Source organism: Mastacembelus armatus, chromosome 3, assembly GCF_900324485.2.
Source record: "Mastacembelus armatus chromosome 3, fMasArm1.2, whole genome shotgun sequence".
In the NCBI taxonomy this organism is placed as follows: Eukaryota; Metazoa; Chordata; class Actinopteri; order Synbranchiformes; family Mastacembelidae; genus Mastacembelus; species Mastacembelus armatus.
In genome coordinates this window covers 25,474,137-25,490,216 of record NC_046635.1, presented here as the reverse complement: position 1 = coordinate 25,490,216, position 16,080 = coordinate 25,474,137, and the positions used below count along the sequence as shown (strand labels likewise).

At 38.0% G+C, this 16,080-nt stretch overlaps 1 protein-coding gene across 1 annotated transcript in view; it reads right to left on the bottom strand.

Annotated features, from left to right (window-relative positions):
• Nucleotides 1-16,080, bottom strand: part of LOC113122715 (neural-cadherin) — a 245,826-nt gene that overhangs the window by 169,500 nt on the left and 60,246 nt on the right. The window contains exons 2-4 of the mRNA XM_026294237.2: nt 6,296-6,493; nt 4,774-4,999; nt 3,447-3,651 (exon numbers count right to left, since the gene is read on the bottom strand). Coding sequence (XP_026150022.1) covers nt 3,447-3,651; nt 4,774-4,999; nt 6,296-6,493 — 629 coding nt within the window. The remainder of the gene's footprint in view (nt 1-3,446; nt 3,652-4,773; nt 5,000-6,295; nt 6,494-16,080) is intronic.

Here is a 16,080-nt window from a genome sequence, read left to right as displayed (position 1 = left end):
TGTAGTAATTTTATGGGTGTACTGTAGAACACAAGAGTGAGCTAGTTCCTAATTAAAAGTAATAAATTAACTACACATAGTTATTGCTCATTAAAAGCTTAGAGTTTGACATTACTCTTACGAAACACCACCATAAACTAAGATTGGGGTGAATATAAAATAAAGTTATTACAACAAGCTAAAAATACTGACGATATTCTCCCCTTCAAAAATGTGTTTGTGTGTTTTGGGTAATTTTTCACAAAAGCTGGGTTACTGAAAAGAAAAGGCAAGTGTATCTGACCACCCACAAACTGCCTCAACATTCTCACTTTGAATCTGGACAAGGAGGGAAAAAATGTGGGTGAAAACTGATGTGACAATTTCTTATTTCTGGAGGTTGCCAATTCATGTTCCTGCCTGCTTGCTTGCTTTCCAACTATCCCTGCTCTTCCCAGTGCTGATTACCTGGATCAGGTGTGTCCAGTCAGTCAGAAGCTGGAAGATACAGTAGCATCTCAAATGTGCATCATTGGCATCTTTCATCTTCTGAATGGCAGAACACACCTGATCCAGATAATCAGCACTGGATACAGCAGGGATACATGGGAAACAAGCAGCACAGGGGCTTTCGAGGAACATAGGTTCTCAATCCTGCTCATTGCTATAATGGCAGGAGACAAATTAAGTAGTATCTTAGAAAAATAAAAGAGCCACTACATTCAACAATGAAATGAACCAGGAAAATCTCTGGTTCAATTTAAAAGATTTTTCAGTTGTATCTCAAGGACTTCAAATGTTTGTCAATATAGCTTGATTACATATTTAGAAACTGACGTGCTTGGTTAGGTAAGCTTGCACCATCACATACAAAATAACATAAGGTTGTTTTTCTTCTCTTTAGCCTTTAGCAGTCTATAAAAACATATGCCTGTGTTCTTTTAGGATCTGTTTGTGCAGTGTATTGCCATGTAAATGCACCCAAGATGCTGACTCTTGCAGGTTCTGTTCTCAGCTCTGGAGGGCATCACATCAAGGCCCTCCATAAATGACTGACATCCCAACTGTCAAAGGAAGTCTGTTTTTCCTAAACACTAAGGAATTTAAGGGCATCTTTTACAGTTATGAGCCTTTTCTTAAACTTTAATATTAGAATATATCAAAGGAATTATGGTGTGGCATTACTCTGCTGCTGTCTCATGTATCTTGCATTCTTAAAGAAATAATCTACAATGCACTCTAATGTTTATTGTAATCTAGCACATTCAGTAATAACACCATGCTCCTATCTAGCCTATAATATACAGTATAAGCAGTATTGTTACTAACATATGGGTATACTGCAGTATGGTACATGAAAGACTTTTGTTTTTCTTGTGTTGTATTTTGTGTGGTATTATTTTCATTGGGGAAAATACAACACAATAAATCAGTAACACCAACTAATAAATTATATTGATACATAATTTTATGTAATTTCATTCTAAAGTAGGTGTTTTCAGTTTGACACTCTTAATGCTTTCAGTAAACAAGATAAATGTATTTTCAGATTTTATCAGATTTTTGCTTCTGAATGTATTAACTAAGACATTTTATACATTTTGAATATTCCAAAAATAAAATCAGCAACTGAAAGTATATTCAACTATTACTAAACATGCCCTTAAACGTTAGTGTGGATCAGTCACCATAGTCCTGACTAAAATATTCTCATGGAGAACTGGAATTGACTTTCAGGTATACATGGATGACTTGCTTGTACAGTGCATTGATTATTTTTAGTAAAACAGTGGAAGTATAAATAGTATTAATATTTAAACAGTTGAATGGAGAGTGTATATCCTTCCTTGCCACAGCCATACACTATATCAATAAACCACTTAAGCGTAGTAGCCATTCAGGCTTCCATTATCCTCTCAATTGTTCCAATGTGATGTAATGACTGATGCTGTAATTCTGTTTAGGAGGCAGCCAAAAACAAGTATAGGGGCATTAAAGCTAACATAAAGCAAAGACAATCTGTAAAAGGTTTGCTCTATCAACAAGATTAGCCTACACAACACAATTTGCCCACTCTTGATACAAAACAATATACAATCAGTATTGGCCCATAATTCCTTTTACTCATTACCGCGTTTTCAGACAAAAATTATTGAGACAGAATTCAATATAGTAAACAGCTTTTCCAGCAAAGCACCATCAAAAGTAATTGAGGAGACAAATTCTGTAATTCCTAATGCAAAACATTATGAAGTTTATATCTGGTGATGTTAAATAGAGATGCAGCTCTGGGGGCTGGGATTGCCACATCTAGAAGGTGCTGGGTTTCCAGCACTCAGGGAGCTGCACATGTGGAAGTTTAAAAAGCTAACTCAGACTTTAGAGAGTAGGCTGAGGGCTGAGGATGCTGGCTACATGGGCAAAAGTGTGAGCAGACAAGGGTGCATACTATACCAATTCCCTGCCAGTGGCTTACTTTTTTCATTCTTTCCATCTGTCCTTTTCTTCTCACCATTAAATGTAGCAATCCTCCTCTCATTCCTCCACTTTTTTCTCTTTCCCGATTTCCATACAGACTCTCTTGGTGCTTTGCAGTCCACAGAGGCCCCGAGCGGAGCAGCTGAGGACAGATCGGTTCAGCAGGACATGTTTTAGCCTGAGGCCAGAATAATGATGGAAACCAGACCAGATGCATCAGTGCCTGCAGCGGTCAGCCGCTGTTCTCTCTCCCTTACTCACAACATGAGGAAGTCATTGGGAATCCCAGAGCAGTCATTCCAGCCAGAGAAGTCTATTTGGGTTTGACTGAAGTCACTGTTCATGCTTTTACACTAAAATGGAAATATACTATACACTTGTCTTTTAAGTGCAGAATTGTAATATTCTTTTATGGTCAATTCAGGTGGCATACATCCAATAAAAAAACATGTGCAGCACTGATCAGTTCAAAATGCCATTAAACAAAAAAGAGACCAATCAGGAAGCCCAAGAGGCCCAAGACCCAAACCATAATTTAACTGCAATATTCACAACAATTACTAGCCACATACGGTAGCAACTGTAAATCAATGAAATCTAGCAGTATGTTAGCAGCCTAAATGCATGGTCAGTTCAAGGATCATTCAGAGTCTGCAATTATATGATCATTTGTGGTTATTTTACTGTGTGCATTATCATAATCATCCTGCACACCAGTTAGCAATTCTTCCAGCTAACTATCACTGTACTGAGTGACACTGTCAGATCAAAGCTAGCTGTGCTGCTTTACAAACAAATGCAATGACATCACCCACCAATGCAAGGAAGACTTGCAAATTTGTCAGATATTGTTTGCATTATTGTGTACTTTGTTAGAGATTAGACAACCTTGTAATGTCAAACTTTTTTTTTTTTTGGTTTTGGAGACCATCCAGTCATTGAATTTGACAATGGAAATGTGTTTTGGAATTCACATCAAAGACACAAACCTCGGCTGCACTGCTCATGCTGTCCAGGCCCTCACTGGCTCGCACCAGTAGCAAGTACCGATGCTGGTCACTCTCATAGTCAATAGGGCGGGTCAAACTGATTTCACCAGTCTCTGCTGAGATGGAGAAGAGACTGCTGGGATTGATGAGAAGGCTGTAGCTGATTGGTTTCTTCTGGAAGGACACAGCAGGTGTGACCAGGAAACTGGGGAGACATGGGGAGACAATGTACTTTCACATTGACTGAATGTGCAGTATAGGCCGGGGTAGAAGGATGCATATTATACAGCATATCTGTGGGATTATCCACTGTAGAAGTTTTCCAAACATCTTTGTATGTTAGTGTAGAGGAATATTCTGTACAGCAGATAGGCCACTATGGTAACTTAACCATAACAAATATCAAAGTGAAATGAAGTGTCAAGAAGGGTGCAGTACAGTAAAGTCAAATGCATTATTATAGTGTATTTGTCAAGTACAAGTAAGGGGGTAGGGGTGGCAGCATACAGCAGTAAAATGCTGAACTGAGTTGGTGCTGGTTGTTTATTAGACATGCTACCCGAGACAATTTCCCCAATGAAATCATTATAAACAACAGGCTGGAATATCCACTTTACTGGCTTGACAAATGTGTCAGTCAAAGTAAAGAAGCTGGAAGGGGATAATAAAATCAATTCAAGGACAATAGTCATAACTGTACCACTGTGTGTGTGTGTGTGTGTGTGTGTGAAAAGATACAGACATATATAACATGCATATTTTAAGACATATCACACTAATACACAGCGATCCCATATGAATAATGTAGCGGCTGTGCAAATTATCACTGCATCCCTAATTCAGCTTTTACAATAAAGCACTATGTATGAGTGTGTATGTATGTGTGTGTGCATGTGTATAAATCAATACTTCAAGACAGTTCTTTTTCTTATGTACTGCATAAAGTATAATACATGCTTAAGGAACAGATGCACAGCCACAGAAAAAAATGAAATATGTGTACATGTATGAAATCTATGATGAATGTAAACATATCAGCAATGTAAAACTAATATACATTTCATTGTACAAGTTAATGAAATTAATCCAATATCCAAATGTATGTGTCCATTTGCCATTTTCTCCTCTATTTTGTGTGCCATGACATTGGTACTCTGCAGAGATAACCTGTGAAGTGCATAAACCTTTTCATGGGGGTGTCTAGTGGTGGAATTCACATCCAATTCAACTAGGTTATTTTGTGCTGCAAGAAAAACACAATTATATGGAGTTATATTATAACTACCAAAGGCAGTTTTCTCTTATTTGTGTGCATGTGTAAACTCACGGCTGTCCTTCAGGGGTGTTTTCAGGTATGGCAATGGTGAAGGAAGCATTTGTGAACTGTGGTGGTCGGGCTCCAGCCACTATAGAGACGACAGCAGGCGCGCTGCGGCTACCCAGCCGGTCGGCAGCCACCACTGTGAGCAGGTACTCCCTGTCACGCTGCAACGGAAGGCCTGTAGTTCGTACCTGGCCACTCTTCCTGTCTACTTCAAAACGACCATCACCACCTGGAAATAAAATAAATATTTCTGCTGACTGGAGTTTGCTTACACATTTTCAACACTCATGAAAGCTTCTCTTGGCTATAGCACAGTGTGCACCAATGCCAAGTACTGCAATACAAAAGGGCTGTGTCAAACCTGCATGTCTGTCAAAAATACCAGAAATACATGCTGATGATGCACCAATGAAGTGATAAATTTGACTGGACAGGCAGTAAGTTGTTAAGATGTGAAATGCAAAGAGCAGAGAGAGCGGGACCGGGATGTTAAAATTCATGACGTGTATGTAACACTGCAACAAGGGACAATAAAATTTTCATCAAAACTGTATTGCATTTACAAAAGTTACTGTTTTTGGCTCTGGCTCTGAATTGACCTCTATAGGATCCCTTCTATCACACAATCATGCATCCACAATATAAGTAAACCACATGCCCACTGTGAGAGGTGTAATTAAGCCATTAATGGATGAAACACCAATTCAGAATAATCAAAAGTTTACACTAGTCTAGACACTGACATCAATGTTTATGTTTTATCTTTGCAATTTCTATTATCAATTCATTCGCTGCCATCCCCGCAGGGAACATCTGAAGACCATCCAGGCAGTGATTTAACAGATTCCAAAATGGATGGGAGAAATCATTACATGGCAGACAGTAAGAAAAGCAATTATTTTGTGTCGTGGAGAAATGAATTACATTACACTGCAAAATAACTATGCGTGTATGAAATACTCACTGGCTCAGTAGAGGCTCACATTTCAAGGAGCAACAGAAACAGATTTAATTCTACACCATGCAGAACATTTAGAAAAACTGTTGACCATGATATGTCTATTCCCTTTGTATCATACACACCAATTATGAAACACTCATATAAATCCAAGCAATTTATTGATATAATTCAAACTCATTTTGAAATGGGTAACACCACAGAGATTGCCTCTGTTCAGTAGCTTTGTATACATTAATACACTTACTTGATTACTAGAGACCTAATATTTTGTGAGTTCAAGTAAACAATTATATTGTATATCTAAACCTAAACTCCCACAGTGGCATGACATGTTGAGGCTTTACATTAAAACTTAATGGTACTGACTTTCACAAAGTTAAATACTGTAGATGTAAGGAGTCACTTTTACTGCAGGCATCCTAGTATGTCGTACTAATGAAGCAGCATGCACAATACCGGACGTACAGGCACTCACCCACCTACCTACATCAAGGCATGGAGGAATAATAAACTTTCTTTCAAATACACTGTTAGACACAGAAAAAAAGAAAAAAAAATACCAACCATCAGACAGAAAGTACTCCACTTCACCATTGTTCCCTTCATCCCCATCCTGTGCATGGAGCTTGTAGACCAGAGAGCCTGCAGGGGCATCAGGGGTAACCACAGCAAGGTAGGGAGCAGGAACCATGTTCCATTCTGGGACATTGTCATTTACATCTGTGACAGTCATCTCCACCCTGACCAAGTACCAGTCCAGACCTGAGGAAGGAGAAAAAGGAAACCAGGACTGGTTAATTACAGTGACTGGCACCATAACAACAGTAATCAGTAACTTACTGATGAACATGAAAGAAAGAGTTTTGGGGCATACGATTAAACATGAGGAACAAAATCATTGCAGTGCACCTAGCTTTGGTTAAGTAAAAATATTTTTCTGCAGTACAGTAAAGCTCAGAGAGCTTGAAATTTTGAAGGGCCTCCTACACTTACAATGTGCAATGTTATCATTTTTGTCATTAAGCTGTCTTATGGCTGTTAGTATTGTCTGTTTTTTTTGGGGGGTGGCTGTATGTGTGTGGGGGGTTATCTTTCAATAGTGTTTCAAAGACCCTTGTCATACACAGACACAATGGATGGCTTAATGAGCGATTCAGACAAAAAGTCAGTGAGGGTGTGCTTGCTGTGTTAACTTCACTCCAAATGTCAAAGTCTTTACCTGTCAAGTGTTTTTCATCACATTTTGCCTTTGTCTTTGAGAGTTACTTGTGTAAGTGTAGAACACCACTCGATTCTCCTCTGTCAACTCAACAATTTTTCCAGCAAAACAAACTGTGTGACATTCATCCAGTAATAGCCTACTGCTTTATTCCAACCAGCTGTGCTGCCCAGGGAAATTCAGTAACATTCCAGCAGCTGGGACAGACTAGCTGGCAGGTAGCAGTGCTGCCAGCTCAAAAAATAAATAATAAATGTAAGCAACCCAGTGCCAACAAGAAGAGAAACAGAGCAGCTTACACAGGTCTAAAACCTCCTGTTGTAATGTTCTGGTCATTGGGAACAGTGCCAACATGTATAAAAAGCATTATTTGCCATTTGACAGCAAGACTTTTGCTACTACAAACAACATTAATACCAAGGTACGTTAAAGCAATGCGTCAATGAATAAATTCTAATGATAATTAATAAATAAAAGCATGTGCTAGTACCAGATTCTTCAATGGGAAGATTTTCAGATTTTTCTTGTCATATAATAATAACCTGATGTTTTAAGTTTTCGAACCTTTGATTGTATAAACAAGTCATTTGAAGACCACAATGAATTTTTTCACATTTTTTTTGTCTCACAAACTGATCAAATAATTTAATGATCAAGAAAATAACAGATTAGTCAATAATCTAAATAATCATTGGTTGCAGACCTATAATCTGGAGTACTCTGGATTAGTTGCATACAAAGCATTGGTGCACGTTTAATAATGAATACTCCCACAGCACAGTCTGCACACAGACAGGCTGTATCACTCACTATCAAAGGGGCAATATGTGAGTTCCAATGGGATTAAAAATCTAAATATCACTCTCTCAAAACTTTATTGACCTTAATTTATTAACCCTTCGCTCTCATAATGTAATGTGTTTTAATCATGAGCTCCTTTCACATCTTGGCTACTGAAGGTCACAGTAGTTGGCCTGGCCTGCAATGGAAACCAAAAATCAAAAGGAATTTTAAGTGATTTTTTCAACCTTTTCAGCAGGAAGATGGTTCAGACTGCACACAAGAACTATATGGAGAGAAACTGAAAATGAGAAGAAACTAGAAACACAGAAAAGGACAAAACTACAGAAAGAAGAGGTGGGAAAATGCAAGAAGAAATGACTGTCAGGGATGAAAATGAGGATAAAACTGCATCAGAAAGAGGGTCAGTAGCTATGAGTGATGAAGGGACAGATGAGACAAGGACACAGATGCTAATGCAATTGCAGCTAAACCTCATGTTTTTTATCCACCATTCATATATGGAAAATTCCAAAGTAAATTTTTAACTCAGCAGACTAACATGTTTTAGTTATTATATGTTTTGTGTTGTGTAGGTAATATATAATAATATATGCACAAACCTTCAGATACCTCATCCAATGCCCCCCTGCTAAAACCTCTTGTCACCCATTCACAATGTAAAACTTTCTAGATCAGCCACTGATCTCAACTAGTAATTATAATCAGCACTGTGCTATCTGCACATGTAGTAAACAGCAATCATACTGACACTAGACAAACAAGCTAGGGCCCCACACAGACCTCATCAGAATACAACACACACATACACACAAAGAAGCACAATAGTGTTTGCTGGTCATGGCAATTTCAGGGCTGGAGCCAGAGGATTGCTCTCACTTGCTTCTCAGTTTTGGCACCTGTTGAAAAAATGACTGATTCTTATTTGGAATGGCTTAATAACAATGATATCAGAGTAATTGTACCAGACGTATTTACTGTTGCCTGAAAAGCAAATTCAGATGATGAATTTTGTCCATCAATACATTTTATATTCACTAGCTGCAATAACAAATGCAAGTAGTGAGAAATCTGTGTGAATAACTGTAAAATAAATGCCTAAAGGATGGAAAATGGATAGAAAGAGGAGAACAAGACAAAAAGATGCATTCAGTGTGAGAGGGTGCAATCAAGTCATATAGCACACAGCAAGAAAAAGCAGAAAGAAAAATAAGAGTTGAGTGTCGCATCAACAGGATTAGGAGAGAAACACAGAGGCTGAAAAATGACCCTGCGGTTGTTATAGAAACAGCAGAAAAATGGAAAGTGGAAGAATTAAGAAGAAAAAGAAAACAAGCAAGCAATTGCATAAATCAATGGCATTAGATAAGAGAGGGAGTAAGGGAACGTTACAAGGAAAAACATAAGCGGACATCAAAAGAAGACCGAAGAGATGAATTATCCAGCCACATCTTACAAAAAAATATAGTACTGCACTTGACCCAATGTATTTGTTGATGATCTCTCTCTCCCTCTGTCTGTCTGTTCCTCTCTCTGTGTCCCTCTCTCCCTGTGGAAATAACAGATTCAGAATTAATTGGCAAAAGGACAATGCAACTTTGGGGAAGAAGGGTCGGCATTACCCAGATAATAAATCACCAGGCTAATATACAGAGCACTATGCCAAAATGCATCTTACAGACAGACAGACAGGCAGACAGACACACACACACACACACACACACACACACACACACACACACACACTTTTCTCTCTAATAACGATCATCAGTGGATTAGTGGCTAATGAAGGACCATGGGGAGCTAGAGCTTGGTGCTATGGCCATTCCTCAAACTAATGCATTTCACTGGATCTAATGATATGTTGCAATCTTTAGAAACAGTGGGACCTGCAATTACTAATAGAAGACTTTACCAAGTGCTGACCTTAATTTCTTCCAATAAATAGCAAGTCCAAGTGTTGTAATCTTGTTCTCAGAACATGTGTGCAGCATTCTGAGACCCCATGCACTAAATGCACTAAAAATGGATGTAGTCTTTGATGCAGTTTGTTCAGGTAATTGATTTTTGTTATGATCAGAACACAGACTGTGATCAGGTTTGGATAAAAGCTCTAATTCTCTACATTTTCAGGATGTTTTTGCCTTTCCTCCCAGATATGTCATAACAGGAAATGGAAACAATTGAGAGAAGCTGCCATGTCTCATCTCAATAAAAATTACTTGGTTATTTAAATTGTTGCTGATTAATTCTCTGTTCATAAACACACACACACACACACACACACACACACAGGGCTGTTTTTAGACACTAACATCAAAAAAAGGGAAGTTCACAGTTTGTTGTAGGAGCAAATGTGGTTGAAGCAGTCAGCTTCTATTAAAAATGTCTTATCTGTTTCTCTTCTTCAGCCAAAGAGGAACCTCAAGTGGCTGTTTTTGGACAAAACCATGTGGATTATAGAATATGTGATCTTCTTCAGATACTATATATTAACACACCCAATAGTCCAGCAGCATTAAGAAGCTAACATCCATTATAAGCTTGGTCTCCTTGAACATGTCACTATTACTTGTTGACTACTGGAAGCTAAATGTATGACTTTTATTACTGAAGATAGAGTTGTGGTCATGAGCTTAGGTTGGGTTAAGTAAAAATAAGCAAGGGTAACATAACAGCAAGATCTATTTTAATCCATAACCATTATAACCACAGAAGAAATATGACCAGTATTAGAAATGGGCAGCATTTTTGGTTGTATATACTAGTGTCATCAGATGAATAATGAAATGATAACTAAGTAAAGAAATCATATTGACTATATTTTGATTGACATATTTTTTTGTACACATACTGTTTCATTCAAGCAGGAAATATAAAATAGCACTTTAATTTTTAAAATCCACTATTGTAACATATAGACATACATATAATTCAGAATTGAAAATACCATCCTTGTCCAGCCTTGGGTATATAAACAATAACAAAGACATAGAATTTAAGTTCACCCTGTGAAATTTCACTGCAGTGATCCTGCTTATTGAATAGCGTTTACTGTTTTCAACACTTTTTATCCACCACCACTTGTGGGTGTCACACTAGTTCTTCTTTACCTTCTTGACATTTCATGTTCCGTGTGTATGAGTTCATATTATATTGAAAGTAACCTCTTTTAATTTAAATGCATAAAAAATAATTCCATGATATTCAACTCAAATTGTAGGTAGTGAGTTTAATCATCAGCTATATATCCCACACTGACAAAAAAAACAGCTTTCCTGTCAGTAATGTTATGTTTTATCTCAGCTTTAGACATTTCACTCATCTCTCAACTGTAGTGTATTTTTGCACACACGATTTCGTTCAGTGGTCTCTCTGAAAAGCTGTTAATGTTCCTAAAATCCTTGTTGCTCTTACTTCATCACCAAAGCTTACATCAGGATAAAGGCCTCAATAGCAGCATAGTATAAAAAAGATGTGTACCTGTCACATGGCTGTAGTGTAACCCCTATGCTTTGGCAAGAATTTTATGAAGAAGACCTGTTTGGGGTTTAAACACTGCTAAAAAATATCGGAAGAGACCTCTGATTCTAATATATAGCTACTTTTAAGGTGTTTTCTTCAAGAATATGTCTTTTTTTATTCTAACTCTCATCCAATGCTTGTGCTTAGTTTTTCAAAATTTTCCTTTTGTTGGTTTCCCACTGCTTTACATGTATTGATAATTTAACAGTATTCTCAGCAAGTGATTGATAGTTTTTCAGAGATCGGGGTATTAGTATCTTTGGGTATTATGTTTCTAGACCAAAGAATATTGTTATATTGGTGGCTATTTTACAAATGTTGGCATATACTATTTACAAAGGAAGAAGCGGCCAAGCATAGCCTACTTTAGAAGTAGAAAAATGCCCATTTTTGAGTGTCTGAGAATACATGTCTGCACAAATTAAAAAATATATTTTCATTATTGTTAATTATTCAATATTGTCATTTAAAAGAGCTTCCTAGTCCTGTAAAAAGGGTACAATACCTATTCTTCGTGCTGAAATGTGACACAGCTATTTAGTGTTTTGTGAGTTGTTCTGCCCCATTATGTTTTCACTGCCGTTACAGTGGTTACTGGGAGAATTTCATGAGCACTATATCTTTATCTTTTGTCAACCTGTTTGTCTTATGTGTATCCCACAACAGTTGCCTGTTTTTATATAAGAAAACCTGACTGTGTGGAGCATTTAAAATGATCAGAAAATGTCATGTTGATGGTGATATGCAGATGTAATAGCCCATCACAGAACAATTATCCAGTGCTGTTTGTCATTTTGCATGTCTTCAACTGTAGAAAAAAAAAAGAAAAACAACAAAAAAATACTTTATTTACTACTGAGGCAACAGGGAATCATTACTGTCTTGTGAAACTTGTGATGGTAGTACATATTTTGGTTGTGTGCAGACACTGTTCTCAGCTAGTGAAGTTTACCAATGTGAGTTGCTGCCCATACTATCTGCTCAGGGAGTTCACTACTGTTGTTACTGAAGCACTACCTGCAAGAACTATACAGCAACAGCAATCTACAGCACATCCTGACAGGTTTTTTATTATTGCTGGTGACTTCAGTCATTTAGGTTTTAGAGGCTGTTTTGCTAATGCTCATTTTCACCGCCTATCGTAGAACATTGAGTTTCCCAGTGAATAGGTTCCAACAGTGTTTCACATGCATTAGCAATAGAAATGTATGCACTTGGGGAAGTAACACTGGGCAATATGACACTACCTTGACACGATAGAGATTCTACTGTTCTTGAGGCACCTAACCCTTTAATTCCTTTGGTTTAGTAGACCATTGTAAGTAGGGATAGGTTATGACATCTGGATTTTGGATCCAAGTTGGTAATATGCTTTGTTAAGCTCTGTGCTCCACAAATCCTGTATCAAATCTTTTATTCATGCTCTGTGTTTAATTATTTTTTATACAATACATAACTACCAGAGTTTACATTAGTGTCAGTGTTATTCTTGTCTGGTACTTAATCATTAACACAAAATTCAAATTATCAATAGTATTATCAATGTGTACAGGTTGGCAAGGCAGAGAGACAGAGATGGGAAGGATGTGCAGCAGGTTAGGGTGATTAAGGACAGGGATGGAAATGTGTTGACAGGTGCCACGAGTGTGACGGAAAGATAGAAGGAATACTTTGAAGAGTTGATGAATGAGGAAAATGTTAGAGGGCACAGAGTAGAAGAGGTGACTGTTGTGGAGCAGGAAGTAGCAAAGATCAGTAAGGATGAAGTGAGGAAGGCGTTGAAGAGGATGAAGAGTGGAAAGGCAGTTGGTCCTGACGACATACCTGTGGAGGTATGGAAGTGTTTAGGAGAGGTGGCAGTAGAGTTTGTGACTGGGCTACTTAACAAGATCTTGGAGAGTGAGAGGATGCCTGAGGAATGGAGGAGAAGTGTGCTGGTGCCCATCTTTAAGAACCACGGAGACGTGCAGAGTTGTGGAAACTACAGAGGAATAAAGCTGATGAGTCACACAATGAAGTTATGGGAAAGAGTAGTGGAGGCTAGGCTGAGGTCAGAAGTGAGCATTTGTGAGCAGCAGTATGGTTTCATGCCAAGAAAAAGTACCACAGATGCAATATTTGCTTTGAGAATGCTGATGGAGAAGTACAGAGAAGGCCAGAAGGAGCTGCATTGGGTCTTTGTAGATTTGGAAAAAGCGTATGACAGGGTGCCGAGAGAGGAGCTGTGGTTTTGTATGAGGAAGTCTGGAGTGGCAGAGAAGTATGTTCAAGTGGTGCAGGACATGTATGAGAGCTGTAAGACAGTGGTGAGGTGTGCTGTAGGGGTGACAGAGGAGTTCAAGGTGGAGGTGGGACTGCACCAAGGATCGGCTTTGAGCCCCTTCTTGTTTGCTGTGGTGATGGACAGGCTGACAGATGAGGTTAGACAGGAATCTCCGTGGACCGTCATGTTTGCAGATGACATTGTCATCTGTAGTGAGAGCAGGGAGCAGGTGGAGGAAAATCTAGAGAGGTGGAGGTTTGCTCTGGAAAGGAGAGGAATGAAGGTTAGCTGCAGTAAAACAGAGTACATGTGTGTAAATGAGAGGGATTCAAGTAGAACGGTGAGGTTACAGGGAGTAGAGGTACAGAGGAGGGACAGTGAATACATTGGTAAAAGGATGCTGAGGTTAGAGCTGCCAGAAAGGAGACCTAGAGGAAGACCAAAGAGGAGGACCCCTGGCAACCCCTGAAGGGAGCAGCCAAAAGGAAAAGAAGAAGAAGAAGATTAATGTGATAAGAACAAGCTAGATTCATAAATATTAAGTTTTATTTTCTGTAACATAAAACTATTTGTCACTGCACTGTGGAATGAAAAGAGTACACTGTTTAATTAAAAAATAAAGAAATTATTCCACCAAAAACAAACTACTTAATTCAGATTTGATAAAAATCTATCCCATGTCAAATGTTATAAAACAACTAGTAGTAGTATTGGATTTAAAGTATTTTTGGATCAAGGTTATGAATATGTTGATTTGCTGGGTATTTATAGATTATTAACAGATTTACTAGATTAGCCAAAAACCGGCATTCAAATCTTGTTCTTTCTGCTTATCAACAAAAGTTATTTAAGTGGATGTAAATGTTAAATTACTTGTCAACACATTTAATGCAGAATATTCCATTTCAACATTTATCCTTCAAAGTATGGCCCCGACTTTCAGGTCTAAGCTCCAGATATCCACTGACTCTAGAGAAACACAATTATGTTCTTGTAGCCATGTTGTGAAATCAGTTCTAAGTGAAAGACCAGCGGGCAGATACATAAATGTGTGGGTTTAACTGAAAATATGTATAAATGCATTTTGTCAGATTTCTAAAGTTATGCATATGCATGGTTTTGTTAGATACATCTCAGTCGATATGATATTGTCAATAGGCTACATGCACAAGCTTGCTTTCCACTCCACTGATTTCCACAGTGGACTTCCATAAAGGGATGTAAATTTAGAAATGTGCCCCTGGTTGGTATTTTACTAATGGGTAGATGGCAAAAAACAGTCAACAGTCAAATGGCTCACAACCTAAAAGCATAATGTTGCATATTAGATTAGCCTATGTCTTTTGCCTTGTTTTTCACTTCTAGTTCACCAATATCACACTTGAGTGACTCTACAAAATGATGCACGGTCAGCAGAATGTGTCATTTGTGCATTCTCTTGTTACAAATACTAGTTTATGTTGAAAAATGTTTATGAATAAATTTCTGAGTACACATTGTTTAAAGATCTAAGGGCCAGGTCATTCAAATCCTTCCCTGTCTACAGGCACAAATGAGACCCATCTAACCTTAGCCTCTTTGGTCTCCACTTTCCTCAAATGTTAATCATTGCTTATCCCATACAGTGAACCACCAGTTAAATTTGTTATTTAACCTAAAACACAGTGCTTTTGCTGATGCCCCTTAGATGACACTTATCACTTAGTTCTGTATTTCTGTTTAAACTCAAGTAGTTTTGTTTGCACCCTGCAGCACATTTGTTGCTTAAGGTCAGCTACTGGGATGAGTCCATGCTCCCAAATATCTGCATTTGCCACCACTCATGGTGTTGTCATAATCACTGAACAATGGACATTAATGCACTGTAGGTCATTCTGAGCAAAAGCAGATGCTTAATGCCACGCATACAATTATTATCTCTGTGAGAGTACATGTGTAGGTGTAAAGAAGTGTGCAGTTTTATCATTTCTGTGCCTCATTACGTTCATTTGACTTTATAATCTCTGTTGGGAAATTGTTCTGCAGCAATGTACGTTATGAAGCCAATTACATAAATATTACACCAATTTGCTGCAAAGTACATAATGACACATATCAAGACATATGAAAGATACACAGTACATCACTTGGTAAATTTACAGAATGAACAGAATTTAAACACTTGTACACCTTTCTCGATGAACAAAAAAAGTTTCCAATTGTTTGAGTTATGAAACATTTGAATCCTTAAATAAAGTATATGAGGACAGCGCCAGCCAGATGGGCTTCTTAAAGCAGCTGTAAGTGGTACACAATTTATGATTCAACATGCAAATGAAGTTCTCTGTCTTGTTGCTGATGGAGTCCAAAATTGTTCTTCAAAATTTGTCTGTGCATGTCTTTATGTAAACACACATTTAAGTCGTTACATAATGTGTCTACACATTGGTGTGCATGTGTTTTTGTAGTCAACTTTGGCATGGTGTTTGAGGATGCTGACGATGCTAATGAATCATATGCAGACCCCTCCTCCTCCTCCTATGTTCTCTCCCAATGACCCCA